Raw genomic sequence first — 27,963 nt, forward strand, 5'->3', positions numbered from 1 at the left:
CCTCACAATGAATGGAATGGACACCTGTGCCCTGTAACCTTAATTTAATACAAATTGATCATAATGCACAAAAGAGCAATGTTTTAAATAAAAATACTGTCGGGAGTAGCCTGGAGTCTGGGAGTGGAGGGCGCAAGTAGAGCTCAGGGTTCCTCTTGTGCAGGGGGGTCCCCAGTGCGTGGCAGTTGCGAGTGGGAGCCCCTCAAGTTCATCCATTCTGGCTCCTTGGAGATGGGCATGCTCACTGAACCCCAAATACAGGACTGAAGCCCCAGGATTTCAGTGACGCTGGGGAGCCATTTTGATTGTACTTCTGACTCCTACCTAGGCCCGAGATTGTTGCCTCTGGGCAGGGACAGGCAGGGACAGAGCCAGGGAGCAGGAAATCTTCAGCAGCTCTGCTTCAAAGTCAAGGCCGTGAGGTGGATTCATTGATTCTCCTGAGTGTCTGCACAGTTGGATGCTGTAGTAAGGAAATTGTGGAGGGGCCTGCTCCACCTCCATGCTTAACTTTCTGTACGGCTGAGGCTGGAAGAGAAAAAACACTTCCCAGACTTCTTTGCTGTCAAAATCTGGGTTCTGACTCAAGATTCCACCAAAAGAATCCTTCCAAAAGATGTAGATTTGGGACCTGAGTTGAGAGAGAGGCAGGCTCGGATAATCGCTTGCTGGCGTGGATAGTGGACGGTGGCCCCGAGCAGCTTGAGAGGCAGGGGTTCCCTGCGAATGGAAACAGCTTTCCTGGTCACAAGACACAATCACTTTAGCCGCTTGAAGTTGTCTCTGGAAACTCAGCAAGGCTCTCATCCTCCAGCCCTTCCAGTGATCTTGCAAGCCACCGGGGAGCTGATTGTGAATTCTTGTCTGATAACACCAACTTAGGTGGCTCCTTGTGTGCACATCAGAATCCTATGGGAGCCAGAGCCAGGTACCCACCGACAGGTCTCCTGGGATTCAGGTCCTGATGACAAGAACTGCTGCCAGCACCCTCTCTGTCCCCATAGCAGATCACAGAGGCCTGACTGATAAGGGCTGGCTGGACCTCTGTCCCCAGGACAGCTGAGGACTTGGGTTTTATCGTCCATTGCTGCTTTGTCCTGACAGTGTTCCGTATTGGTTTCTGGGGTCCTTATGCCTCACCCTGCCCCAGAGTCCATGGACTGGAAGGTGGTGGCATGACCATACCATGTGAACTGCCTGTCAGGCCACAGCATCATTTCTGACAGTGGGAGCAGATTAGTGGGAGAGGAGGAAAGCCACAGCTCTCGGCTTGGTGCAGGGGTAGCAGGAGAGGGTGACCCTCAGATATCCCTAGGACCAGCTTCCATCTGGGTCTACTGTGGACTTGGGTCAAGAGTAAAACAACCCATTACTCTCTTGATCAGGCGCAAGACACATCTTAGGCCACAAGCATAAGAGGATTCTGTATATCTTTTGGGCTGCTAGCTATTGGTCACATCTGATCTGTCAAGAGGCTAGGTCACCTGGGCAGAAGGAGGGAAATCCCCTGTCCCTGGGAGAATAGGGAGGAGGGGTTGGGCTAGGGATGCCCTGGGGAGGAGCCATGTAACATCCCATTAATATCAGAGCTTTAGGACATTAACCACGGAACACAACCTCTAGCTCGCAGGCAGGGCAGAGGAGGCTGGGGGATAAACAACTGGCCTGAGGTCTCAGGGTGGCCACGGTGGGCCTGAGTAGTCCAGGCCCCATCTGCTCGGCAAGGCTCTTGCTGGTGCTCACAGACCCAGAAGGCTTTGGTCTGCTTCAGCCCAGACTAGATGCGGACAGTGTTGATCCTCAGCGGCTGGACGTTCTTGCCATTAGCATGGCTCTGGCCAGGGCTGAAGTAGGAGCAGAGCTTGCCAGGGAACTTCTCTCGGAAGGTGTAGAGCCAGGACATGTCGTCGGCATTGTAGAAGATGAGGAGGCCCTGGTCATAGTCCAGGAAGACACCCACCTTGTCGAGCTTGTCACGGACGTTGAGCCGCGTCCAGGGCTCCGTGCATGCACTGTACTGATTGCCATCGTGCATCACGATGCAGTAGAAGCCGCGGCTCGGCTGGATCTGGATGCTGCCCTTGCGGCTCGCAGCCTCGTGGGCCAACCCAATCACCCACTGGGTTTTCTCTGCCACCACCACCTCCCAGTAGTGGACACCGCTACTGAAGGCCTCAGAGCCCAGCACCGACACCTCCACATCAAAACGCTTCGGTGAGTCCTGCAAGGGTTGTGGGTGCAGGTTCCCGTAGGCCACGATGGTGCAGTCATCTGACAGGATCAGGCGCTGGTGGGCAGTGCCTGGGTCCAGGGTCAGGGCCGCTGGCACTAGGTGGGAGAGAGAAGGGGAGGATGGGTAGATCAGTGGAGAGAAGGCTGTAGGCCCACTGTGTAGTGCCTACTTGAGGAGAGGGTCCTGGCCCGTCTCCAGGAGGCTACTGACCTACTGTGTCACAATATAAATGAACATAAACTTGCTCTTTTGTCTGTTTCTGCCTCCTCTACAAAACGGAACACCTGGCCGCAGAGGAGTGGCTGATAGGCTCACCAAGTGATTCCCAGGGCAAAGCACTGAGTGATTCCAGAAGGGAGTTTCAGAGCTGGGAAGGAGCAGATTAGCCAGGTGATACTGCCCCCTAGAGGGCGATCTGAAAACGTTCGCCGCTTGGTCTCTAAGACTGGTGGGATGGAGGGTGGCTAAGCAAGCTGGGGACAGGCTGGCCTCACGGGGGGTGGTTCACCCCACCACTGAACTCCAGACATCCTGCCAGACATCCAAGTGGTCGAGAAATCTTAATATACGCGGGTCTGGAAGTACAACCCACCTCGGCAGTATGTATAAATGTGAGACCGATCCTGTGATTTTTAAAACACATTGAGGGTTTTGGAAGGCAATGACCGAACTGAGGGAGGCTACATTTTATCATTGTTTGTGTAGGACTCAGGCTGATTTGCTCAGTACATCTCTAAGGATGAAATTGTGGGCACAGACAACTCTCTTAATGGTGCTTCAATTACACTGTGAGCACTGGTTACTTGGTTGTGCTTTCCAGAGTGATTCAAAATATTTAATGATGGGCTGGGGATATAGTTCAGTTGACAAAGTCCCTGCCTGGCATTCACAAAGCCCCAGGTTTGATTCCCAGCACCTCATAAAACTGGCCATGGTGATGTATGCCTGTAATTGCAACCCTCTGGAGATGGAGGCAGGAGGACCGGAAATCCTAGGTCATCTTACACTACACGATGAGTTCGAGGCCAGGCTGTGCTGCAACAGGTGCTGGCTTCAAGGAAGTTTAACTACAAATCACCTTCTATTTTTCCTTTATATTATGGTCAGTTGTTACATATGCATGTATACATTATCATATTATTAAAAGGTCATGTGTATGAGCTGAGATTTTAAAATTTATTTGTTATTATTAAAAATAGGCAATACATCCCAAAATGTTGGAAATCTCTAATTCTACCAACTCTTCCATTTGACAGACAGGAAAATCAAGACCCTTGGGAGCCCTGACTAATCACAGGTCAAAAATATGCTGGCAGAGCTGAGACTATTCAAGGCCACCTGGTACCTGGCCACAGCCCACCTCTTTGTTCAGGCCTAAACCCTTTACTCTGCTGTTCCCCCCCCCATCCTCTCTGCTGCAGAGATCATCCTCCCCCCCACCCGCCCTATTTGAAGGCCCATCCTCTGGGAGCCTTTGCGCTGGAGGATTCAGCTGGTTTCTCCCTCGGCCTCTGGACTCCTGTTCTTTCTGCTGCTCTCCTATACAGGGAATGGCCTTCTGGCTCCTATCTCACCCAGCTTTGCACCCAGAGGCCAAGGCCTGTGTTGCAGTGAACCCTGTCCTCCCTGAGAGTTGAATGCCCAGCACAGAGCCTGTCTGACAGTGTCCCTGGTGCAGGCTGGGTCACCTGGCTCTGAGCTGGCTATACCGGCTCAGCAGGTCTGATAGGACAGTCTCTTGAACTCCACAAGACCTCAGTTTATTGATAACCCCCCAAGGAGCGGTGGAAAACTGGGACCAGCACTTCTCAGCGAATGAGTATTTCCAGGCCAGGGCAAGACAGAAGGGAGAGAGCAGATGGAACAACGGAATACTACTACAGTTCCTCGGGGCCAAGGACTTTCCTGGCTCCCTGACTCTTTCCTATCAGCTGGAGCAGGGACATGATGTCCCTGTCACCTCCCATTCAGTGCCCCTGTAGGACATAGATACACAGAGAAATAAGACGCTCCAATGCTTGTGACTGTCCCGCCAGGCAGTCACGGCTGCTCCCAGCATCAAGCACCTGCATGGCTGACCTGCATGGAACCGCTTCCGTGAGCCCGGTCATAGTAACTTCACTTCCGTACCTCACACCTCTCTCTTGACCTCAGAATGCAGAGAGCTGTGTGGGAATAGCACCCTGGGTATAGAAGGAACCATGGAACAATCCTTTGTCCAGGGACATAAAATGGGGGACGGGGGACACTAATGGGCCCACAGGTGAACTTTTGCCTGTATTTTGTCAGTATTTTGGGTAGCTGGTAAGAACGAGAAAGTTCCTGCCCTGTGTGGTGTGAGGAGTTCTCACCGTGAGAGGGAGGCTGGAAGGAAGTGTGAGTGCGTGTGTAAGGACCTAATTAGCTACAGATGTGTGGCTGACGCTACAGGCTGTGGGACACGCTGGGAGTGGAGTACCAGGGAAAACATCAGCCTTTGGGAATGCAGATTCCCACAGTCCAGATGCCTAGGGGGTGAGGAGGTCAGCAAAAGGGAGACCCCAAGGCTCAAGGAATAGTTAAGGGGATACGGGCAGACTTGCTAACTCTTAGATCTGTGTAGGCTTTTGGGCCACCTCTGGAGCACCTGGCAGCACCCTCCCTGAGGCTGGCAGGAACAGGGACCTTCAGTCCAGAGAGCAGTCAGGGATCCTGAGGGGCACTCTGGTGTGGCAGTTCCCCTTCTGCCCTCCCAAGCAGTCTGTACCCTCAGGGTAGGAATGAGACCCAGTGAAGCCAAAGCCTTTCTCCAGGCTCTGCTTGGAGGTCAGAGTTCACGCCAAACTGTGACACTCTTCTTTATAGAGAAAGACTGGCTCCGAGGATCCTCTCCACTATGCGTTCTGAGTTTCTGAAACCACTCTAAGACCTTGGGTCAAAAGGCACCCAGGAAGGGTCACAGACTTCCAGACTCCATGAAAATGTCTCCTGTTCCTCTTCAACCATCGCCCAAGCAGTAGAGAAAGGCCTCCCAGATGCCCAGCCCGGCAAACTGCCCGGCAGTGGGAGGCCCGGGTCTCTTTGTTCTCGGGTACAGTCAGGGTCTCATGAGACAGTAAGTATGTCTGTATTTTTTTTTTTTCCTCTCCAAGCCAGGCCTTAAGAAACAGAAGTCTAGCCCCTTGTCAGGTCTCACAGCTCCTCAGGCCCTCAGCGCCCTCTCCTGCCTCCGCAGAGTCTGCCATAGAACAGGCACCACCCCAGAGAGTCACAGTAGTCCCAGGGTCTCGATGACTGCAGCCATTTTCCAGAAGAGCAAACCGAGGCCCTCTGAGGTAAGCATCTTACTTAGGTTCTACTTGGGGTGAAAGGGGAATTGGAGCGTGAGCTGGGTCTTTTTACATGGTGTCCTTCCATTATCTGGCCCCAGAAAATCTGACCAGCAAGATGGGGCAAGTGTCTAATTCATAATAATAAATAGTAAAGCATGCTTACTAAATTATGGGACCGTCTTCACACAGAAATTATCTTTGTTATCTATCCTGGGCAACAACCGGGACCACCTCTAAGGTGTAGGCGAGGCAGCTCAGCTGCAGCAGGGAGGGGGGAGGTTGCTTTGCCTTGGGATCACACGGTGGGGCAGAGAACATTCTGGGTCTCCACATGATTAGATCCAGATGAGTAGCGACAGGGGGAGAGGCCAGGCGAGGCTGAGGAGGGAGAGGAGTGTCCGGTGTCCCTGGGACAATGGGCTGCCTGGCTCGCTGGGGACATTTGCACCTGGGAGTGCGTGATAGGGCTGAGTTGGCAGAGGGATGGTGGACGAAGGGCTGGGGGCAGGGCAGGCGGCTGGAGGTGATGAAGTGTGGAAGGGCAGGAGTAGGGGAGCGACAGGTGTTAGATGGGGTTCTCAGATGACCCAATGGGAAGCTTAGGCTGTAAAGGAGGGGCAGGCAGGAAGCCACTTGAAGCCACAGCCAGGTCCCTGGGGAAAAGCAGCCCTCCCATCTGGACATAAAAGGTCTGGTGCTCATGGAGAAGCCAGAGTGACTTCATAGATCCTGCAGACAAAGGAGGGGCCCAGCCAACCAGGTCACTGCTGTCTAAAGTCCCAGGGGCCTTTGCTCAGGGCCGAGTGCTCAGGTCATGCACCTGCCCCCTCAGTCCCTTTGCAGGTAGTGTTCTCAGGGTCTGTGGTCTCAACCGAGACATCTGTGCTTCCAAAAGATATCTGACCACAGCCGGAGACACTTTGGGTTGCTCTAAGGGAGGGGAGGGGACAGTGGCATCTAGTAAGCTAGATCTAGAGGCTGCAGAGGCTGCCAGTCTCCTGTGGTGGATGGGACAGGGCCTCCTGCAAGGCCTTGTGGGTCAGCGGTACAGAGGCCGAGACACTCTGCCTGGCCATCATTTGCTCACTTGTGATGGAGGCGAAAAGGGACATTGCCATCTCCATTATTCAGAGGACATAATGGGACTAGAGGAAGAAGGGGGGTGTCTAAGGACCTGCAGCCCGTCCCTTTAACACTTACTGAGTACCTGGTGTATACGCTAGGCACTATTCTAGAAGTAAACTGGAGTCTAACATCTGTTCTTTTATTCCTGCATCCACAATCACTGACTGCTGGCTGCAGGGGATTAACTGAACCCAGCCTCTGGCTGCTGAGAGCTCAGAGTCCAGAGAGAGGGAACGAGAGCCACCCCAGCTGTTATCAGGCACTGTGATCAGAAAAGGCCACAGTTACCTGAGGAAACCCAGGAAGGCGTTTCAGCTGAGGTGTTTAAGGCGAAGCTACAAAAGGGGGTGAATTTTGGCCATCGAATACCAAAGCATTTGATGGTGCCAAGGCCTCCAGGCAAAATGAGCAGAGGAGGGAGAATCTGGCTCATGCACAGCCTGACAATGGCTCAGGGCGGCTGAGTGTGATGTCTCGGAGGGTTTTGACTGACTGGGTGAGGCTCTTGTGGAAGGGATGAGGCAGGTGGCAGCTGAGGCAGCAAGTTTCTAGACTACCCACTCGAGGGGTCCCAGGGGAGGAGAGAAAAAATGCCTGGGGTTCTTGTCTCTCTCTAGGTACACTGGTTCATCCACATATGGCCCAGTGTGAAAGTCCTTCAGAGGCTGGGAGCACACTCCAGGGAGGCAGGTGAGCTTGCTAGAAAATGTTCCCTTCTCCCAACATTGTTGCTTTTGTTCATTAGACCCCCTCTTCAACTCTAAGATGGCAGGAATGACACTTTAGGTGAGGCCTGTCATCTTAAGGGGAGCGCCCCCCAACTCTGGGTGATTGTACCAGGGACCTCTCCATCACCACAGGGGCTCAACTGAGGACATTCTGGGGTGACCCGTGCTCTCCAGTATCCAGTGCAAACCTGAGCTTCTCCTGGCTGCATCTGGTACTTCTGATTGACTGACCCCTGCTCCCACCCCCAGGTTTCCATGATGTGCAAATCTCATGCCAGAGCCCCATCCCACTAGACTGCCAAGGTCAGGCCACTTGCCTGTCTCCCTTGACTCTTGAAACTGAGGGACTGTCACTGTTTGGAGAATGAAATAGCGAATCCATCCAGGTGGATAGACTCTGTCTCCTGTGTCAGGACAGGGAACAGCTGTGCCTCTACTTGGGGAACAGGCACAGTAATAGAACCTGCTGTAGAGGGCTTTCTGGGGGCTCGAGGGCTCGGCATAGGCTCTGGGGCACAGCAGACGATCCATCCAATCGCTCTGGCTCTGAGCCTCTAATTCTGCATATGTGACGTGTGGATGACTGTGGCAAGTTCCTCCAGGAGCGGAGTGGGTCACCGTGATACAAAGCACTTAAAGACCAGAACAGAACACCCGCAGGCACTCTGCCCACTTCCTGCTCTGCCACCTGCCACACCTGGCCCAGGTGGCAATGCACACTTCTCCCTGTCTCTCTAGGAGGATGGGCAGAGCCTCACCTGGGTGGATGTCCTGGAAAAGAGACTTCCAGATGGTGTACTGCAGAGGCCCCGTGTATTTGGAGGTGGGGAAGTCTTCGTATGTCAGGTTGGTTTCGTGGATCTTCCCCTTGAGCCTGGAAGGACAGGGGGAGAGAAGACTTCATGGAGCCCGGTACTTACCTCCAGGGTGTGTTGATATTTAAATAAAGCTTGCCTGGAGATCAGAGTGCAAAGCTAGTCACACTAGTCAGTCATATAGGTCAGGCAATGGTGGTGCACACCTTTAATCCCAGCAGCCACACTAGTTAGCCAGTGAGGCCGGGTGGTGGTGTTTCATGCCTTTAATACCAGCACTAGAGATGAATATAAGTGGGAGGAGACAGGAGCTCAGGGTCTTGGTCTGCAGTCACATTGAGGACAGGATGGTCCAGCCTTGGTAGAGATAAGGACTCTCTAGTGGTTGGCTGCTTTGCTTTTCGGATCTTCAGCTTGAACCCCAGCATCTGACTCTGGGTTTTTTACTACACCAGGGCGAGGTCATCAGTGAGATGTCTGTTGTACCGAGACGCGAGTGCCTGCTTCTGCCACCTGGGACCTCTCTGTTACCCTCAGTTTGTTGGTGGGTACCACACAGTCATTTCTCAGGCTCCTGGCCAAAGTCAAGTGCAACGGGGTACATGTGCTAGGCCCTGCCTTTCTAGGCCCGTTGAGGGTGATTTCGTGGAGTAATGTACAGGAAAGGCTTAGCTCAGTGGCTCCTTCCTGGCCAACATCAAGCACATGACATCAGTGGAGTGTTGAGCTCCAGTCAGCCTAAGTGATGCCCTGAAGAGGAGCTTTGAGAGGCCTGCGCTTGAACCCTGGCTTTACGCCAGCCCAAGTAGCCTTGACCATTGATCGACTGATCTGACTTCCCTGAGCTTCAGTTTCTGTACTTGTGAAATGGGCATTGTATACTCCCTGTAGGGGGCGCAGAGGGTTACAATAATGAAATGTCTCTATAGACTGGTATTAATATAGTATAGTGTTATTGTAGACAGGGACTGGAGAGATAGCTCAGCTGGTAAAGTGCCTGCCTTGCAAGCATGAAGGCCCACGTTCGATTTCCAGAACCCATGTCAAAACAAAAGCAAGCATGGTGGTGCACACTTGAAATCCCAGTGCTGGAGAGGCGGAGACAGGAGGATTCCCTGAGGGCTCGCTAGCCAGCCAGTCACAGTCTACTTGGAGAGCTCTGTTAGTGAGAGACCTCATCTCAGAAGCTCTGGCGGGGGCTGCAGACAGACAATAGTGCTTACTGCTCTTCAAGGGGACTTGAGTTTGTTCCCCAGCACCCATGGCTCATGACTGCCTGTAACTCCAGCTCCAGGGGATCTGACACTCTCTTTTGGTCTTCACAGGCACCTATACATTCGTGGTATACACTCAAACAGACACACACATCCCCAAGATTGACAGTTTAGGTTGACATCTGGTGATCACAGTCATGAACATGCACACCCCATTTCCCCCAATACATAAAATACATGAGTGACACACAGCACGAAACCATGCTAAATGACTACAAACATCATCGAATATTGCTTATGCTGTTATAATATAGGTAGAACACACACACATATGTTGTTCTGAGATCAGGCTGGGGTGGTGGAGATGTTCTTCACATGAGGTGCAACTCCAGGCACAGAGGGAAAGCCTATGTACATGACAAAGTTCCTGCTTTAACATCCCCAGTGTCGTGATTACGGGGGTCAGCGACCACGCCCAGCTCCATCAGAATATAGTATATACAGAATAACATGGATATGGAAGGCTTTTAGCCTGGGCTCTGGCATACTTACAGCAGATCCCTATCAACGATGATGAAAATGATTGGATGATTTGTCTGTGGACAGCCCCATCCACCTGACTCCCTCACTGCCTCAGTTGGGTTGGGAGAGGCTGTCAGGGGAGACTGCAGCCAGGTGGCACTTACCTCTCAGACAGGGAGGCCACTCCAGCAAGGAAGGTGTGCCTGTCAGTCTCAGCCAGCCGCTCCTGCAGGATCTGGGCACCTTCTTGCACCTTGCGCAGTTGCTGGCTGTAGCGCTGGACCTTCTGCTCAATGTCGGTCAGCGTGCGGGCCGTGTCGGCCTCCAGCTCCTCCAGCATGGCTTTCTGCCGCTCCCGCAGTAGCCTGTGCAGCCGCTCAAAGGCCTCCCCGATGGTGGTCCGCAGGCTCTTGGTAGAGGACTGTTGGGGGGGGGGACCATCAGGGGTTATGGAAAAGTGTATGTGGGACCCAGTGTGAATCTTACTGTGTCCAGGTGCCAATGAGGGGGGCAGCTTTGACACAAAGGTGGGGGAGGGGGCTTGCTCGGCAGGCCGCATAGGACACACAGATAAGCAAGGTGATAAACTGGGACCTACACAGGACAGAAGGGCTCGTAGTTCCCTGGGGGCCCATCAGGAGAGTAATGGGGGGGATACAGAGGAGCCAATGAGGCTGCGAAGGGCAGGAATGCACGGTACTTCCCAGATTCCTGGCACAAGGGAAGGAAGGAGGGACAGCTATGTGGGGGATGCCTATGTGTGCAATGTGGGATTCAGTGCTCTGTATTCTGACCACTTCATCATCTATGGGCGTCAAAGCATGATGACAAAGGGGTCGTGGAGGTCAGAGACCTTCATGAACAAACAGAGACTGGACAAATCTTAGTGCTTACTTGCCCATCTGGCTCCCCTAAGACCCTCACTGCAGGAACAAGGCCACTGCCAAGGGAGGTCTAGCATACCCGGACCCTCTCCCTTCCCCGAGGCCCAAGAAGCCGTAGAGGAGCGACTGGGGAAAGGTCCCAGCTCTGAGTCTCTAGTTGTGGTGGCCTCAGCTAACTGAACTCTGTGTACCTCAGTTTCCCCATCTGTGAGAAGGGTTACAAAAGTCCCATTGCAGGGGTGTGGTGATGTTCATCGAACGAGGCACAGCTCCAGGCACTGAGGGAAAGCTGAGGCCCATACAGCAAAGGGACAGTTTCTAACAGGCATGCCTACGGAGTCCACATGGAGAGGTGGCTTCAGAGTGGGCTCCAGGGATTGGGGGAAGCATTGGTTGTGTATGGCGGAGTGGAAACAGGCAGAGGGGGTAGCCTGAGGAACGCTGACAGTCAGGCGACACAGGATGTGGCCGCACGTGGGGCCTGCCTCTGCAATTTCACTTTGTGGGCCTCTGGCTGGCAGTTCATAGAGTCAGAGACCCCACTGTGTTCAGTGCCCGGGGCTCTGTGGGAGCTTCCACAAAGGCTCAATTAGGGCCTGTTCTCTCCTGTGGTGGCTGCTGGCCCTGCAGGAAGAACGGCTGGCAGCAGGCCAGCCTCCCCGCGCATGCCCACCCAACACGCTGGGAAGACAAAGAAGGAGTGGAGGCGAGGCTGGGGATGGAGGGAAAGGCTGCTAGGGGCCTCCTGGAGCCCCTCACCCAGAGAGGGTGAGGCTGCTACCGCTGGAGGATGGGGTCTACGTCCCTGTATCTAAAGAGCAGTCTTCTGGGGTCTCCAGGTTCCGGGGTTACTCTCTGATGCCTGCTAAACTTTTCAACAGCGCTAGTCACCCAGTGGCTGCTTGGTTTGTCTCTGTTTCTGCGGCTGTGCCTTGGGGGGCAGGGCTCCTCCCCAGAGACTTACTTTCACCTCTCCAAGTGGTGGGCACACCAAGGTTCTCTGCTGTCTCCTCCACAGTATGTCTCTCTAGCTAGTGTGTGAGCCCTTTCTGGGTAGAAATAGTTTGTTCCCTGTCCCCGTGCCCATACCCAGGCCTGGAACAGGCTGGCGGTCAGGAGAGCTTCACTGATGAAGGGGAGAGGGAGGGACTTGCTTAAGGTCACATCACAAAGTTGTGGTCACATCACTCCATGTCCCTTCCATTGTCCCCAGGACAAGAGAGGACTAGAGAAAGAGGATGAGAGGCGGAGAGAGAGGACCAGGAAGTGGCATGGCAGCGTGACGGCCCATGAGTTCTATACGTGACCCTTTTGGGCCTTCCCAAACTCTTCCCAAAGTCATCCATCTTGCCACTAAAAGAAACTATGGGGACTCAAGCCTGCGGGTCAATCTCTCCCAACTGAACTTTCCTCTTCGTTAGAAGTGGGATTGCACTTTCTCACTACCAAAGGTGCTTTATCAATCAATCAATCAATTAATTAATTAATTAATACTGATGTGATTGTTCACTCACTTGTCCCACAGTCCCCTACTATGGATCAGATGCTATGCTAAGTTTAGGGAGGTCCTGCTCTCATGACTCTCCTTTCACCACGTGGGTCCCGGGGACTGAACTTACGCTGTCAGGCTTGGCAGCAAGCACCTCTGTGTGCTGAACCATCTCCCTGACCCCACTCTTTCGAATCCTAAGGCAGAGCCATCCTGAGCTGCCTCTCGTTTTGGTTCGTTGGTGGAGAAGGCAGCCCAGCTTCCCGCATTCCCGGACACACACAGGGTCTGGGGCAGCTGTGGCCCTTTCAGAAACAACCCTGCCAGGAACAGAGAATCTCAGAGCCTACCAAGGAAAACACGGTTGAGGAGGGAGAGCAGACAGGCCCCCAGGCAAGGCCATTGGAGGGCAGGCAGGCTACAGCGGAGCCTGTCAGACACCAGGTGAAATACAACCTCAAAGCCTCCATCAGCATTTCTTATATAAATATACCCGTCCAGACAGGAAGCCAGGCTGGGGAAAGGGAGGGGAAGCAGGTCCCCCAGCAGCACACAGATGGACAGGGGAGGTGGGCAGGAGGTCAGTGGGGCGGGGGAGGAATGTGGGGGTAGAAGAGGGGTGAACAAGAGAAGCAAAGCTGTAGCGGAGAACAGACCCTCAGATGCCGGCCCTCCAGAGAGGGTTCCATCTGTTTCTCCTCATGGGGGTGGTGTGGAGTCACCAGATAGACACAGAAGCTAAGGCTGGGAGAAGCATTGAGGTCGCAACCCCGCGGCTGGTTCTCATCTGTCACCCACCGAGGGGTCTCTGGAATGTCCTCTGAAGGAATGTATGTCACGACCCTCCCAAGACCACGCAGCGGGTTGGTGGCCACACTGGAACACAGATGTAAGCTACCAATGGCTTCTCCAGGCCAGGTAACCCCAAGGCTCTGCTCCAGCTACAGGAGCTTTCATCTTGTAGAACAGGGTCAGCCCAAAGTCATTCCTTTGAGTCCCTCTGTTTGGGAAGCTCTCCTCCCAGCCCCGAGTTCTGGATTGAACTTGCCAGAGTCCCCACTGTTTATTTAGATAGGGAGCCCAGGAATGTGATTGACAGTCAGTGCTAGGATTAGACCCAGTACTCCTCTCAAGTAGGGACAAAAGATTCCATCCTATCCTGGTAGCCAGAGACCACAGAAGAGAATTTCGCCCTACTTTTCAGAGTTGGAGTCAGATGCCCCCACCCTCTCCAGACAAGGCCTTGCTGTGCAGCCTAGGCTGGTCTGAGACTCAATAGCCTCCAGGTGCAGCCTCCTCAGTGCTGGGATTACAGGTGTGTCTCATGACCCCTGGATTTAGAGTTTTATCCCTATGTTTGAGTGCAAGAGGGGAGAGGACGTGAGTCATGGCTTTGAGGGGACATGCCACAGTGGGCTCCTGGGCAGTGGGCCTATTTAATAAGGAAAGAACAAAGAGACACTAAGTAGATCTTGTCAGCCCTTCCTGGTCCCACCCCAGTGCTTGTCAAAGTTGAAGAGAAACGGCCCTGCTCAGGTACCAAAGCCCTCTGTGACATTGGGGGTGGGTCCAACTGCCATTTGCTCTCGCAGAGGCTCTACTCCTGCCCACCCCGCCTCTCTCCCACCACACTTAGGCAACTGGAAGCCAGATTTCCTCAGAGGGATGGAGGATGCACGGCCCTGCTTCACCACTGCCCACCCGTCCCCACACTGGGTCAGGCTCACCTTGGTCTCCGCCAGCTGTCGCTTAAGTAGCTGCAATGCCTCCGTGTGCTCACGCTCGCTGTCCTGCAGGGCTTGAAGCTGCTCCTTCAGTTCCCTCTGAAATACATACAGGGCCTGCATGGTGGAGCAGGCCACACCCAGCCAGGGCAGTCTTCGATGGTGGAGAGACCAGCTCTGTTGGCAGCTGGGGTCATCCTGCCCTTGACCTCCAACCCCAACGCCCGCCTCCCACTGTAGTTTGCTTATCAGATCCTGTGGCGTTTGCTTCCTAAACCCGAGAGAGAACACCCAGTCACTGTGCTATAGCCTAGGCCTCTTTATTTTGAAACAGGATTTAATTCTATAGGCCAAACTGGCCCAGAACTCATGTAGCCCAGGTTGGCCTCCAACTTGTAGCAATCCTTCTGTCTTACCTTCTCAAGAGCTAGGGTTACAGCCATGAGTTACCAGGCCTTCCTCTCTAGTCCTCCTGATGTCGAGCAATCTCTTCATAGCCTCCCTCGCCCTGCACCTTAGCTGCTGGCTGGCACCCGTGTGGCACTCTGATAGGGACCTAGCACTGCCCACAGCACAGACTCACTGCCTAAGTCTCTGCCCGCCAGGTTGGATCCTGCTCTCAGCTTCGGCTGGTACTGAGTCACTGTGCCTTTCTGTAGCGCTGCTGTACCCCCATTCTCAAGAGGAAAAAGTGTATGGAGAGGTCAAGAACCCGGCTCCAAACATACAGCCAGCACACACCGGTCAGGGCCAGCATGGCGAGCCGGAGTCAACAAGCTTAAAGCCAGGTGACATATTTCTACAATGATGCCATCTAAGAAGATCCACGGCAACAAATCCAGGCAGACATGATATCACCTCTCAAACTGAAAACAGGACTGGGGATCACTGAAGTGCTTGCAATGCAGGCAGGAGGCCCTGAGTTTGATCTCCAGCCCTGAGATATAAAGCTAGCTGTGGCAGCACATGCCTGTAACCCTGGCACTAGTCGGTGAGCCCTAAGGCCAACGAGAAATCTTTTTTGTTTCGTTTTGTTTTGTTTGTTTGTTTTAAAGGTGGAAGGCTGGCGAGAGGGCTGAGCTCTGAAGTGAAACTGCTGTTCTCTAGAGACACCAGGTTCAGTCCAAGCACCCACAAAGTGGCTTGCTTCAGTCTGTGACTTCAGTTTATAGGTTGAGATGTCCTCTTCTGGCCTCTGTGGCCACCACACAGGCATGTGGTACGCAGATATGCATGCAGGCAAACCCCTCACATACATAAAATAAAAATTTAAAGAAATCTTTAAAATAATAAAAACAAAGATAATTAAACTTTTTTTCAAAGGTGGACTGCTGCTGAGGATTGACAGGATTGACCTCTGGCCTCCATGTGTGTCTGTGCACGCGCGTGTGCGCGCGCGCGCGCGCGCGCGCACAACACACACACACGCACACGCACACGCACACGCACACGCACACGCACACGCACACTCACATCCAAATGTCTCCTCCTCGGACCAAAACCAGGCTCAGTATTGTGATTATTTTCCTCTGTCTGGAGTTCCATTTGGCTCAATAGGATACTTGTGATGGCCTTGCTTAAAATATTGATAGTCTGTTTATTATAGATTTTCTGGCAATAATTTTGTTTGGAAAAATATCGCACTGGGAATTATTCCTGTTGATCACTGAGGTATTTAGTACCTACTTCAACTTTGCAGCTCCCCTCATCATCCAGAGTGGGCTCAACATTTGGGATATGACTTTGGCGGTGGTGGTACAGAGGAGGAACTCCAGCCTTGTGCACGCTAGGCCAGCATACCACAGCGAAGCCACAACTCTCCAGCCTTGGGACTTTGCACTCACTGTTTGCTTGGGCTTCGTAGCTGGAGTCTTGTCTGACTGCCCCACAGACAGAGGCACCTCCCTTACACAACCCTGGGGGCTTCGCTGTACCATTCCCTGACAGAAGGGACCATACTCCTCAACAGCTTGTGTGTGTATTGCTTGCCTCCCTCACTGAGATAGGGAATCCTGTGTGGTTGGTTTGTTGTTATAGTTTTCTGTATTCTTAGTGCCCAGAGTGGTACTAGCACATGGTGGGGGGCCTGTTTATTTATCAAATAAACAAATCGGGGTGGAGGTGGGTGGTCCCCAACAGAATCCAGCTGTTTGCACTTACTGAGCCTCTAGCCTCTGTACAGTAGGCGTGGGTCGCCCTTTCCCATATTAGCCCTTGGGTTCTTCATGGTAGGTCCTTATCTCCCTCTGTGGTCTGTGCCCAGGGGCTGTCTGGTACTAGTTAGGGCCCCAGGAGCTCTGTGAGTGAATTTGCATAAAAACAGAACCTGAACAATTCCCGGGGGCACCAGTCAACTTAGGCCACGTGATGCCAGACAGGTTGAGGTGCTGGTTCTTCTTTTTTATCCCCATTTTGATACAGGGTTCTCTGTGTAGCCCTGGCTGTATTGGAACTTGCTCTGTAGACCAGACTGGCCTCAAATGAAGAGATCTGTCTGCCTCTTCCTCGGAAGTGCTGGGATTAAAGGCGTGAGCCACCATCACCATCCAGCTGGTTCCTACTTTTCCCCCCCATCTTGTCGGAGCAGCGAGGATACTCAACAAACAACCGGTCGGACTCATCCCACAGCCTTAGCGCTGACACAAGGAAAAAGCCACGATAACACACTAGCTGAGGATTGGAGCACACAGAATGACCTTTGCTGCTACCGCTCCCTCATTCACCGAGAGTTTATTGAGCAGCTACAACGAAAGGGACACCGTTGAGGTCTGGAGATACAACGGAGAACAAGGCAGATGCAGTTTCCTCCCATGGGAATCCTCCAGTCCAGTGAGCAAGACTGACCAGAAACAGGAAAAAAGACAACAAGAGAGGGAATGATCAACATGGTCCATGCTCTGGAAAAGAAGGCAGAGTGTGTGACGGGCAGGCCGGTTCAGATGCTGTGCCTGAGGAAGTCCTGCTCAAAGGAAGGCACACGGGCCTAACAAGAGATGGGGGCGGCACGCGTGATGAGAGCAGAGAGCTTCAACAGATACGATGGCTGGAACTCTAGCAGCCGTCTCGGTGTGAGGCAATTGTGACGACTGAGGTGAAGGGAGAAGTAACTGTGTCTCGGAGGACTATGGGGACAGGCACACAATCACCAGACCCGTTCCCTGGGGGAGAAAAAGGAAGGAAGGACAGAGGGCAAGCAGGCTCTGATATTGTTGGCTAGTGCCAAGGGTGTCCATGCTTTCCACAGAGTGGGCCTCAGGTCACCTGTGTGAGGTGTTTGGACAAGCAGCAAGAGATGTGAAACATTAGCTCTCAGGATCCAGCTCAATGTCCCCTGCACACCAGAGCCTGGAGCCCTCTCTGGTGGACTTGCTTTTCATGGGAGAGAAACCTGACCTACTCACAGCTGAGAGTCATTCCTAAGGCTCCCGGGCCCCGAGTCCTCGACAGGCAGGCCTACTTCGCCACAGTGTAGAACATGGCTTCTGACAACTTGGGGTCTAATCTAGCTTGGGAATTTGTCCGGTCAAGAGGTGGACGTTTGGAGAAATGGCTAGTGTTGTATTCTCCCCTGAGGTGGTCGCCATAGGTCCTGTAAGGTCCTGGAAACCCCATTTGTCACATTGCTAGGAACATTTTGGGAATGTGGACAAACTCCTCACTGGTTTTGAACCCAGGGTCCGAGGAACTGACTTGCCCTTCTTCCTACATCCATCCAGGGGGCAGGGGAAATGTTCCCTCCTCTACAATACATTCCAAGGCATCCCAGGACACCTATGGCTCTGTCAGGGCTGGGGAAAGAGAAACGAGGGACAGGGAGAACTGTGGAGAGAGACTAGGACAAACTCACCACAGTGGATTCAGAGTAGTGTGAGGGACATCAGACCCGCCTTTCCTTACTGAGGAGAGGTGGCTCTATGGGGTGAGTGCACCCACTGATGCCATCCCGGCCAGAAACCCACAACTCATCTCTGAAGCTGACCAGTCGGCCCTCAGCTTTCTGTGGAGTCTGGTCCTGTCGCCACACCCACAGCTCCTGGTCTGGCCTTCACCAGTTCTTTTCTGAATTTCCACCTTAGGACCCGCCTCTACTCTGTGCCCAATGCCCCCCACAGCGGCTTCAATGAACATTAAAAGGTTTCTCCAAACTCCCTGGATTTCTTCGGTGTCTGGAAAGATGAGCACAAGGTCTTGGGGTAACATCCAAGGCCCTCCAGGCCAACCCTGCCATCTCTGGTCATCTCTTGGTCTATACCTGCCCTGTTCAGCACGACAGCCTTCAGCCTCATGCGGCTATTTACACGGCAGTGGGTAAAAATGAAATGGAGCAGAAAATTCAATTTCTTGACTGTACTGGCCTCATCTCATCTCAAGGGCTCAATAGCCACTTAGGGCTGGCAGCTATAGCATCAAGCAATACAGATGCAGGACTCTCCAGTGTTCCAGAAAGTTCTATTAGACAGCACTAAACACCATGCAGTGTTTGCCTCCCAGCCCTTGTGCGATGTGGCCTCTGTTCAGGGTGCTCATGTGACCCAGGGGTCACCTGTACTGAGGGCCCGCCTCCCGAACTCTCCCGTCTTCCGGCATTCCTCTGTGTGCAGGGCCCATCCTCGTACTGTTGTAGCTAGCAAATGAATTCTTCTCCCTTTGAGATAGGGTCTCACTAAGGCCAGGCTGGCCTGGAACTCACTAAGCAGCAGAGGATGGATGACCTTGGACTTCTGATCCTCCTGCCGTGTGAAACACCACACCCCATTTATGTGGTGCTGGGGATTGAACCCAGAGTTTCATGCATACGAGGCGAGCACTCTATTAACTGAACCACATTCCCAAGTTCAACACACTGTATTCCGTGAGGTTACCTATCAGTCTCCCCAGCTAGATCTTGGGCTCTTGAGGGTAGTGACTATGTCCTGAGCTGTTCTCACTCTCAGTACCTAGGACAGGACCAGACACGCCTACCTACTGTCTTTTGCAAGGTGAACCTGCTCAGAGACAAATATCCTGGAAGGTTATGAGCTCCCCATGCTAGGATGGGAGAAGTCAGCTATGACATTGACATCAAATATAAAGATATATATCTATATCTATATATCTATCTATATCTATATCTATATTTATATTCTAGGAGGATCCGGGCAGGTAGCTCTGGGCCCAATATACAACCATGGAAACAGTTAATCCAGGAAGCCCAAAGCCCGGAGCCCACAGGGTGGATGCAGGAGGCAGACTGAGCTGGGTCACTTTGCGCTTCACCGTCTTCTCCAGTTTTGGATCAGACAGATATGAGTGAGAAAGCTGGCTCAGTCACCTGCTAGCTGTGTGTCCCCTGAGATGTCATCTAACCTCTCTGAGCCCCAAGGCCCTCACCTGCAAAATGGGGATAAGTCATAGTTCCTAGGGTGGGACAGTGGAAGGAGATAGTAGCAGGATGTGTTTAGACCCTCAGGGCACGTAACCTGGCATTTTCAGGGTGACTGGGATGCTGTCTCTGTGTTCCATCTGAGGCTCCTGTCACTGCTTCATGTCCGTGTCCCATGCTGTGTCCAGGCGGCCCCTCCCTGCTTCCTGAGATGGCAAAGGCAGGAAGGGGTGGGAGGGACCATCTGCTCCAACCCTTGCCTTCGCCAGGACAGGGAAACAAATCTAAGGAAGGGGCTGACTGGCCCATGGCCACACAGCTTGCCAGGGAAGACTAAGCCAGGAAACTCACTTGCAGTTGAGAGCCCAGTTAGCAAACAGGAAACTGTCCATAAACTCCTAAGTGACAGAGCAGCCCCAGAGGAAGGGCATGGTGAGCACCGCTGCCATTCCAAGCCTCCCTACGGCTTGGAACCACGGGAGCTGGAAGTAGGTGTGGCTTGAGTTTGAATTTCACAGGCATCTCATTACCCAGTATTCACAACAGTCTAGAAGGTTCTATTATACAGAGAGAGGAACTAATGACCAGAGAGACCAGACCGCTACCTTAGGGTCACAAAGCTATTAAGAGACAAAGGCAAGATTCTGGGTGGTTCCAAAAGCATGTTCAAGACCTACCCTTGAGATCTCTACTCCTTTTACTCAACAGCAACACTTTGGAGTTTCTGGGCATGCCAAAATTTGGAGCACCCACTGGGCATCAGGTTTGTGTGGCCACCCTAACCGCAGAGACATAGTCCCTAAACTTTGAATAGTCTGCAGCTCGTTGAAGAAGCAAATCTCAAATAGGAGAGAACTGTCAGGGAGAGCAGAGTTCACATGGGGGTTTGCCTGGGAGCCAACACAACTGCCACCCCTTGGCCATGGCGGTGGCACCTTCCTTTGTCTTGGGTTTCCAACCTGTAAAGTGAGGCTGTAACAGTATCAGCCTCAGAGAGTTTCTGGGACCATTAAATAGCTCGGTTCCTTATGACACACCACATAGGGTGAGCTGTCGTGGCTGTGGATCCTGTTCTCCAGGTACGACACGGCAACGGCCGTATCAGCTCACGACTGGGAAGTTAGTGTTCCCTTACAGAAGCGGGAGAGGGGTCACCAGACTCTCACTTGAGATTCCAGTCACCCAGCACCTCCTGTTTCTCCGGTTGTGTTAACCCTGCCCTGGCTTTGGGAGCCTATAGGAGGTGGGAGGTTAGCTGAAGTCACAAAGCCATATGGGACTTGTCACCTGGGCTAGAGTGGGCTTTTCCCTAACATGGTTCCGAGAGCCACCTATGCTTCTATAATCAAGCTCTTACTCATTCTCCAGCAAGGAGCCCCAATGAACTCATTGGTTCACCAAGCTGGGTGCAGTCAATTCTCTGAGTTGCTATTGCCTTCTCTGTCTGATGTGAAGAGAAACCAGGAAAGTCATGCAATAGTCATCCAAAGAATGAGAGTAAACAGGACCTCGGAACACACAGAACACTGGGGTCTGACTTCATTTCTGATGGGAGGGCAGAGAGGGCAGGTGACAGGGCTCCCCTGGCCATTCCAAGTGCTGAGGACTGGTCACCTGATGTGTGCAGGAAGCGGCCACAGTCAGGCAGGTGACAGGTGGGTAGAGTCACAAACTGGAAAGGCTGGCTAGGGCCAGTTGGGCTGGCGTGGAGGCCTTGGACATCAGCTGGGGGAAGCTGGAGTCCTCAGGGCCCATCAGGGCTAGCTCATGGCATGCTAGGGAAGGGGGTGGGCACTCTGTAGGCCTACATAAGCACACAGCTGTACATTTCTGTCAGCTGCCAGGCCCCGGGGCTCTCCATCTATTTGGAAAGATCAGTACAGGGGAAGTGATTATGGGAAGGACAGAGCCAGGGCTCAAAGGCCCAGACTCCTCTCCTATGAAGATGTTCCTCTTCCTGACCCCAAGGGAAAAAGATGCTGTAGAAGCTATCTTGACTCTGGCCTCAGGGACCCTTCTCATCTCCAAGGAGGAAACATCAGTTTGGAGACAGAGTCCTGGCATTGCACGCCTCCTTTCCTACCCAGAGTGACTTGCTTTCTTCTTCTTCCTCCCTCCCCAGTCCCTCACGTGGCTGCTCCTGTTCCTCCTGGCATACATGAATTCTTCTCTGGCATCAAGTGCTTCCTGTGCCCTTTGGAGCCTCACAGTCCCTGGCAATACAGCTGCTCTCCTGTCCCAGGGCCTCCCACAGGCAGCCATTCACACTGTCCCAGGTGTATAATGACAGGCTACACCGGTTTGCTCACACCTGTCCTTGGTCTCCCAGCATCTCCAGGATCAACTTCTAACCCTTGAAGCATGCCCTCTACCCTGCCCCTGTGCCACATCCACATCCAGGGTCCATCCTAAGCAAGGTAGGCCTCTTTCCAACCCTTAAGCCCTCCCCCAATAGCCGCCTCGCCCCCTGTATATGTGGGCCTGACCCTGGTCCTGCTCATGACCCCAATTCAAGTTCCAATTGGCTCATTGTTGGGAGACCTAAGCACAGTTTCTGTGTCTCAGTTTCCCCATTTGTAAAATGGGGCAATGGCGGTGAGCATTAAAAGAGAGAAGGAACCATGGCAAGGTTGATCGGGGAGCTTTGTCCTGGGTTCAACACAGGGCCAACCCTCAGCAGCCATATAGGTATGAGGCCAGGACAAAATATTAAAGTCAATCTTGAATCCAAGTTTGATTCCCACCTCCAAATTTTCCATGCCCACCATGTGTCCAGCAGAATTCAAGGTGGGTGGTCAGCCAGACTGTGATCTCAGGCTGACAGGGTCCAGAGCTCTGGTAAGTCTATTTTCCTATCTGTAACGTGGGGAGAGTAGGGCACAGGGTGTCCGAAGCTCATGTGCTTTTGGTCACTCCCTGAGGAGCCAGTCGGAGGGCTGATGAAGAGGCTGTGCCTTCCAGCTCTTCTGCCTGCTTCAGAGAGGACTCAGGAGAATCCCCAGTCTCCCAGCCCCAGGGAATGTCTGAAGAATGCTGCTGATTCTTGACCCTCTCTGGAGGTAGGGACAGGAAGGGCTATGTCAAGGAACTGTGCCCACCGCACAGCACCAGGTATGCCCGAAACACCCAGTTCACCCTACCCTTCATTTTGTCACTGTTAATCTTGTCACCAGACAGTTTTGTTCCAGAAGATGAACATTTTGGGGGCCCCCAACTTCAACTCTCAGCTCTACACTGTGACCTGTGCAGATGAACCAGGCTTCCTGGCTGCGCAGACACCTTCATGGAGAATTGTGTGGGCACCGCCAGCCTCACGCACATGCACAACACCCTGCCCTTTCCCAGGAAATGTGATGGGGTGGTGGTCATTTTCCCAGGACAGAAGCACTCATCTGTCTCCCTGACCAGGGTACAAAATAAGAGCTTTTGTGACCGTCACCCTAGGGACAGGCAGTGACATGGAAGGTGAATATCCTTCCTCTGACTCTCATGTCTTAGATCAGAAAAAGGAGACAGGTAGGCCCTTCCACTTTGCAGAAGAAGTCAGAGCAAAGATTTAAGCCCCACACCCTCAAGCCCACTCCTCCCTCCTGGGCTGACTTCTTGTCTCTCATCACTGTGCCCAGCTTGCCAGGCTCCCATCCAAGGCCCAGCCCTGTTGCCTTTGTTGGCGTGAGGCATGCCTTAGGAAACGCTCCAGTGATCACATGAGGCCTGGAAAGGGACTCTCGGATGAATCGGATCCTCTCTCTGGGGGTCAGGAACCTGAGATGGCTAGGGAGCCGGATGCTCTGCTTGATCAGGGTGACATCCCAGCCACCTGCCCTGTGGTGTCAGCTGGCACCAACGGACTGTGTCCCTAGTCTGGTCTCGTGCTAAGTGCTCTTGATACAGAAACAGGCGGGGTGGGCAGGAGAAATTCTGGATGATGGATGGGGAGGCCAGGGAGTGGCCCTCGGGGGCAGCAGAGAGATTGTATGTGGCCCATTTGGACTGGTCCTGAGTCCTGACCCTCACCATCACTTAGCTTGGCGAGGCTGCCTCCATTCACAAAAGGAAATCACAGCGGAACCCACAGCAGGTGCTGGGAAGACCATGTGAGGCATTACAAACACAGCTGTGGGCAGCTCTTGGCTCATGAACCCCAAACTCTTGGGAGATGAGCTCCTCCTTCCCCTTTGCTCTGCGGTCCAGGAGCGCATCAGTAGTGGGGGAGGGGCATGCGTGTGCATGCACACACACACACACACTCCAGGAGCTCATCAGTAGTGGGGGAGGGACATGCATGTGCGTGCACGCGCACACACACACATACACTTCAGGAGATCATCAATAGTGGGGGAGGACATGCATGTGCGCACGTGTGCATACATACAAACATACACACATACACACACACACACACACACACATGAAACTTCTGCACAACTCTACAGTAATTCTAGGTAGGCTCACCCACAGGTAGGATGAGCCTTTTCTATCACATTGCCCTACTTTTGGTGCAAATATTATCACTAGAATAAGGACAGACATCTAGAGACTATTCTTGCTGACTGTGCCAGCCACGGTTCCAGGCACTTCAAGAACTGTTCACCCTTGCCACAACCTCCCTGGGAAGGTAACTGATAACGTGTGGAGACTCAGACGACTGAGGTGACTTGCCTGAACTCATGCAGCATGCCAGGATGCACCCCCTGCAATCTAGGGTGCAGAGCAGTTCTGCATGGTAGGTCAAGGGGCCAGAAGCTCAGAAATAACAAGTCATTTTCCTAAGGTCACACAGCCAGCATATGGCAGGGCCAGGGTGGAGCAGCTTGCGGTTAAAGACAAAGCAATTAATCCTCCTACTCTGTAGTCTCCAAGATTTAGAATAAAGGTAAGCGCTGCAGGCCAAATTCTGGGTAGGAGGTCTGGAGACCCCAGCTGTGTGTGAGCCTGGCCTCCTCTGTTTTCAAGACCTTGGGTAAGTCCCCTCCTTCCCCTCTACCAGCTCTCCATCTGCCAAGTGAGCTTGGCACCAGATGATCTCCCAGCCTTTGCCAGTTCCGTCATTCCCCAGAATAGGGGCCCCAGCACAGGGGCCACTATAGCTGCTGGGAGAAGCAGAACTTGAGGAAGGAGGTTGCTCCATTCCTAGTGCAGCTATAGTTAGTGAGCCTGCTTCCCCAGTAGGCAGGAAAGGCAGATGGGGTGGGGCGTGGTCTGAACCCCACCTCTCTGCACAGCCTCTCTAAGGGGAGGCAAGTTTCTCTGCCACCACCTGCCTAAATCCAAAGGGGACTTTAAGACAAGTCTCTTTCTCAGGGAAGAGAGGTGGGGCTGAAGTTTAGCCAAAGGGAGGGATGGGAAGATGTGCTACTCCTCCCACCCTGGCTAGACACTTCAGATGAGTGCTTTCCAGAGGAGCCTCAGCAAAGCACAGGCAAGGAGGGAGGTGTTTATGTCCCGATTAAGTGTCTTGAAGGATAGAGAACTCACTATTCCAAAGTCAGCGGACTCTATTTTCTTTTTCTTTTCTCTTTTCAAGATGGTTTCTCTGGCTTTCCTGGAACTCACTCTGTAGATCAGGTTAGCCTAGAACTCACAGAGATCCACCTGCCTCTTTTCCTCCAGTGCTGGAATTAAAGGTGTGTACCATCACTGACTGCACTGCTTCTGTTTTTGTTTTTAGTAAAAACATCTTCCGCTTCTGAGTCCTCTAGTCTGGCCAGCTTACACCAAGCTTAGTTATTCATTCATTCATCCACCATGTTTTGGGGGGCAATAAACCTGCCAAGGAAAAGGCTATTGATACCTTGGGGAATGTTTACTATTGGTATCCCAGAGCCAGGGAGGAGGATTCTGCGTTGAAATAGATCAGATGAAAAAAAGGATTCAAACAGGTTTGGGAATCAGTTTATTAAATGGACTTAAGTGGACGTCTTCCCTTCAAGATTTCTCCAAGCCTTTAGCAGGCAGATGTGTAACTGAGAATCTCTACTGGGGAGACTATGGAAGATAGGCTATGTTATGCTAATAAAGCCGGTCTCGGTAGAAATGCTTCCTTTTAAAGCGTGCGCCTGAGGCTAGAGGGATGGCTCAGCAGCTAAGAGCTCTTGCTCTTGAAGAGTGCAGGGGTTTGGTCCCCAGCACCCTCGTGATGACTCATGATCATCTGTAACTCCAGTTCCAGGGGATCTGACACCTTCTTCTGGCCTCTTGGGCACCACACATGTAAATGGTGCACATACACACATGCAGGCAAAATACTCATACAATAAAATAAAATAATTAAAAATAAAGAAAAATACTTATTGATAGAGGACATGAAGGAAAATGTAGCTCTCCATATGTGTATATATCTATATTTTTCTCTATATGTGCATTTCTTTCTATGCTAGTATATGTACATACAAATATACATACGTACACACACATACATGGAACTTGAGGAAGGTTTTGCAGGGAAGATATCTAAGTGGAATCTTGGGAGTTCTAAAGACACCGATGAGGGTCTGGCTGTCCTGTCAGTAACAACAGGGAGGTTTTAAGGGAGATTAGCTGCAGCTGAAGGTTGTGTTCAGTTGAGTACGCCAAGATTTTCATGCGGATGACAGTCAACAGGGGTCATCAAGAGGCCGTGGGGAGTCTGGTCCTAGTAGCCTGTCTTCACCTTCCCCGAACACCTTTGAGTCTAATTCTCCAAATCTTGAGTTTTCACTCTCTTAATTGGCCCCTTCTCTGGTTTAAACCCAAAACGGTTCTTGTCATATTTGAACTTGATTCCAACCTGAGATCCTCACACACCTTGACCTAACCCTTGGCACCCAAATCTGCTCTCTGGGCAATTTGCTTAACCTCCACCTGAATGGCACAACCGAGACCCGGTTCTCACTCGAGATCTCCAGAAACACCTGGAGCAGCAAGCCGCACCCCACAATGCCCCAAACCTGCCACTGTGGCTGCATTTAGAATAGCGTATTTCCCAATTTTCCACCCCACGCTAACTGCGACAGTAGTCCTGCCTTAGCCCGGAAGAGCTGAAGTCTCTCATTCTGCCTCAGCCAGCAGCTGGTACAGCTGTGACTACCTCTCTACCCATCGTTCCCACCCCACTCTCGACCAGTCTCAGTCCCAACCCAGATCTGTCTCAAGTCCATTCGATATTGATGCCCAAGGGCCACGCCCCCTGCCCCGCCCCTCGTTGCAACCACGCCCCTCTTGTATTAAGTCGGCCTGAGGCCCTTGCCCCTAAAGGAACACTGACCCCACCCACGCCCCCGCCTGCCCGCCACGCACCTGCAACTCCTCGAAGGCGTCGTCGATGCCGGTGACCTGGTGCTGCTCGTGCAGCGCGGGCTCGTCACAGAAGAAGCAGAGCAGCGCGCGGTCCGTCAGGCAGAAGAGCTTGACCTTGTCATGCGCTTGGCAGGGTCGCGCGGCGCGGCGCGCGTTGAGGATGGCGTCCAGTGGGAAGGCGCTGTAGCGCTCCACGATGTTGGCCAGCTTGAGACTGGGCGCGAGCGCGGGCTCGGCGAACGTGCGCCGGCACTCCGGGCAGTCGCGGGCGCCCTGTGCCTCCTGCCGCACCCAGTGTTCAGTGATGCAGCGGCGGCAGAAGTAGTGCTCGCAGCCCAGGCTCACCGGGTCCTGGTAGATGCTCAGGCAGATGGAGCACAGCAGCTCGTCCTTCAGGCTGCACGCCATGGCGCCGGGGGCGGTACGGAGCGGAGCCTGGGAGGCCAGCAGCCGGCGCGCGGCGATCGGGGGCGGCACCCGGGGGCCAGGCCCACGGGGGCACGGGCGACAGGCGCCGGGGAGCGCTGTCTGCGACGTGGGGGACACGGTGGGTCGGTGCCGAGTGGGGGCCACCCGGGATGCGAGCCCCAGAGCTCGGTTTCGAGGTACTAGGTGGCCACCAGCGATGGGCGCTGGAGGAGAGAGGCCGACGGCGTCCCAAGGAAGGGGCTCCAAGCGAGGAGGATCTAGAGGACCAGACAGTCCCAAGGGATAGAGGCTGCGAGGAGGAGATCCCGAAGGGGGGCGGAGGCCACAGTGGGGTTGGAATCCTGCGACCCGGACAGCTTTGGAAGGGGGGCGAGCTGGGGATGGGGAATTCTGCGGGACAGAGCAGCCAGACCCAGCCGCACCGCGGCTTTGCCCGGCAGAGCAGAGGAGGGGTGCCGGCCCACTCAGCTGCCCGACCCTGGCCGCAGATCCCGGCCCCGCGCGGCCCCTTACCCGCACCAGCTCAGCGGCCACCGCTTCGGTCCAGCGCAGCCTCTCAACCCGGAACCAGCCGAGCGGACCAGCCCGGCGCCCCGGCTCCCTCTCCGCCCCCGCGGGCGGGACCCGAGCCGCTCCGCCCCCGCGGCGGGCGGGGGAAGGGGCGGGGCCTCCAAGCTCCAGATCCCGCCTGGCCTTCCCTGTGTTTCTGACCCCAAGGGACATGAAAACCAGCTGTTTTTTTTTTCTTTCCGGGTCTGCACAGCTGCCAGGTTTGCTTAGGGTTCTGGCAGCAGGGGGCGAGAGGACAGTTAATGCAGAAAAAGTGAGCAGATAGCGCCCAAGTAGGGA

At 53.4% G+C, this 27,963-nt stretch overlaps 1 protein-coding gene across 1 annotated transcript; it reads right to left on the reverse strand.

Moving 5' to 3' along the window:
- Positions 1–39: 39 nt before the first annotated feature.
- Positions 40–27,667, reverse strand: Trim62 (tripartite motif containing 62). Its single transcript, XM_038334923.1, has 5 exons — positions 26,686–27,667; positions 14,049–14,144; positions 10,113–10,369; positions 8,156–8,271; positions 40–2,328 (listed from the first exon to the last, which is right to left on the reverse strand). Exons 1-5 carry the CDS (start codon positions 27,091–27,093, stop codon positions 1,778–1,780), a joined length of 1,428 nt encoding a protein of 475 aa, XP_038190851.1. The 5' UTR covers positions 27,094–27,667; the 3' UTR covers positions 40–1,777.
- Between the last annotated feature and the right edge of the window lie 296 nt (positions 27,668–27,963).

The sequence above is a fragment of the Arvicola amphibius genome, chromosome 6 (genome assembly GCF_903992535.2).
Source record: "Arvicola amphibius chromosome 6, mArvAmp1.2, whole genome shotgun sequence".
NCBI lineage: Eukaryota > Metazoa > Chordata > Mammalia > Rodentia > Cricetidae > Arvicola > Arvicola amphibius.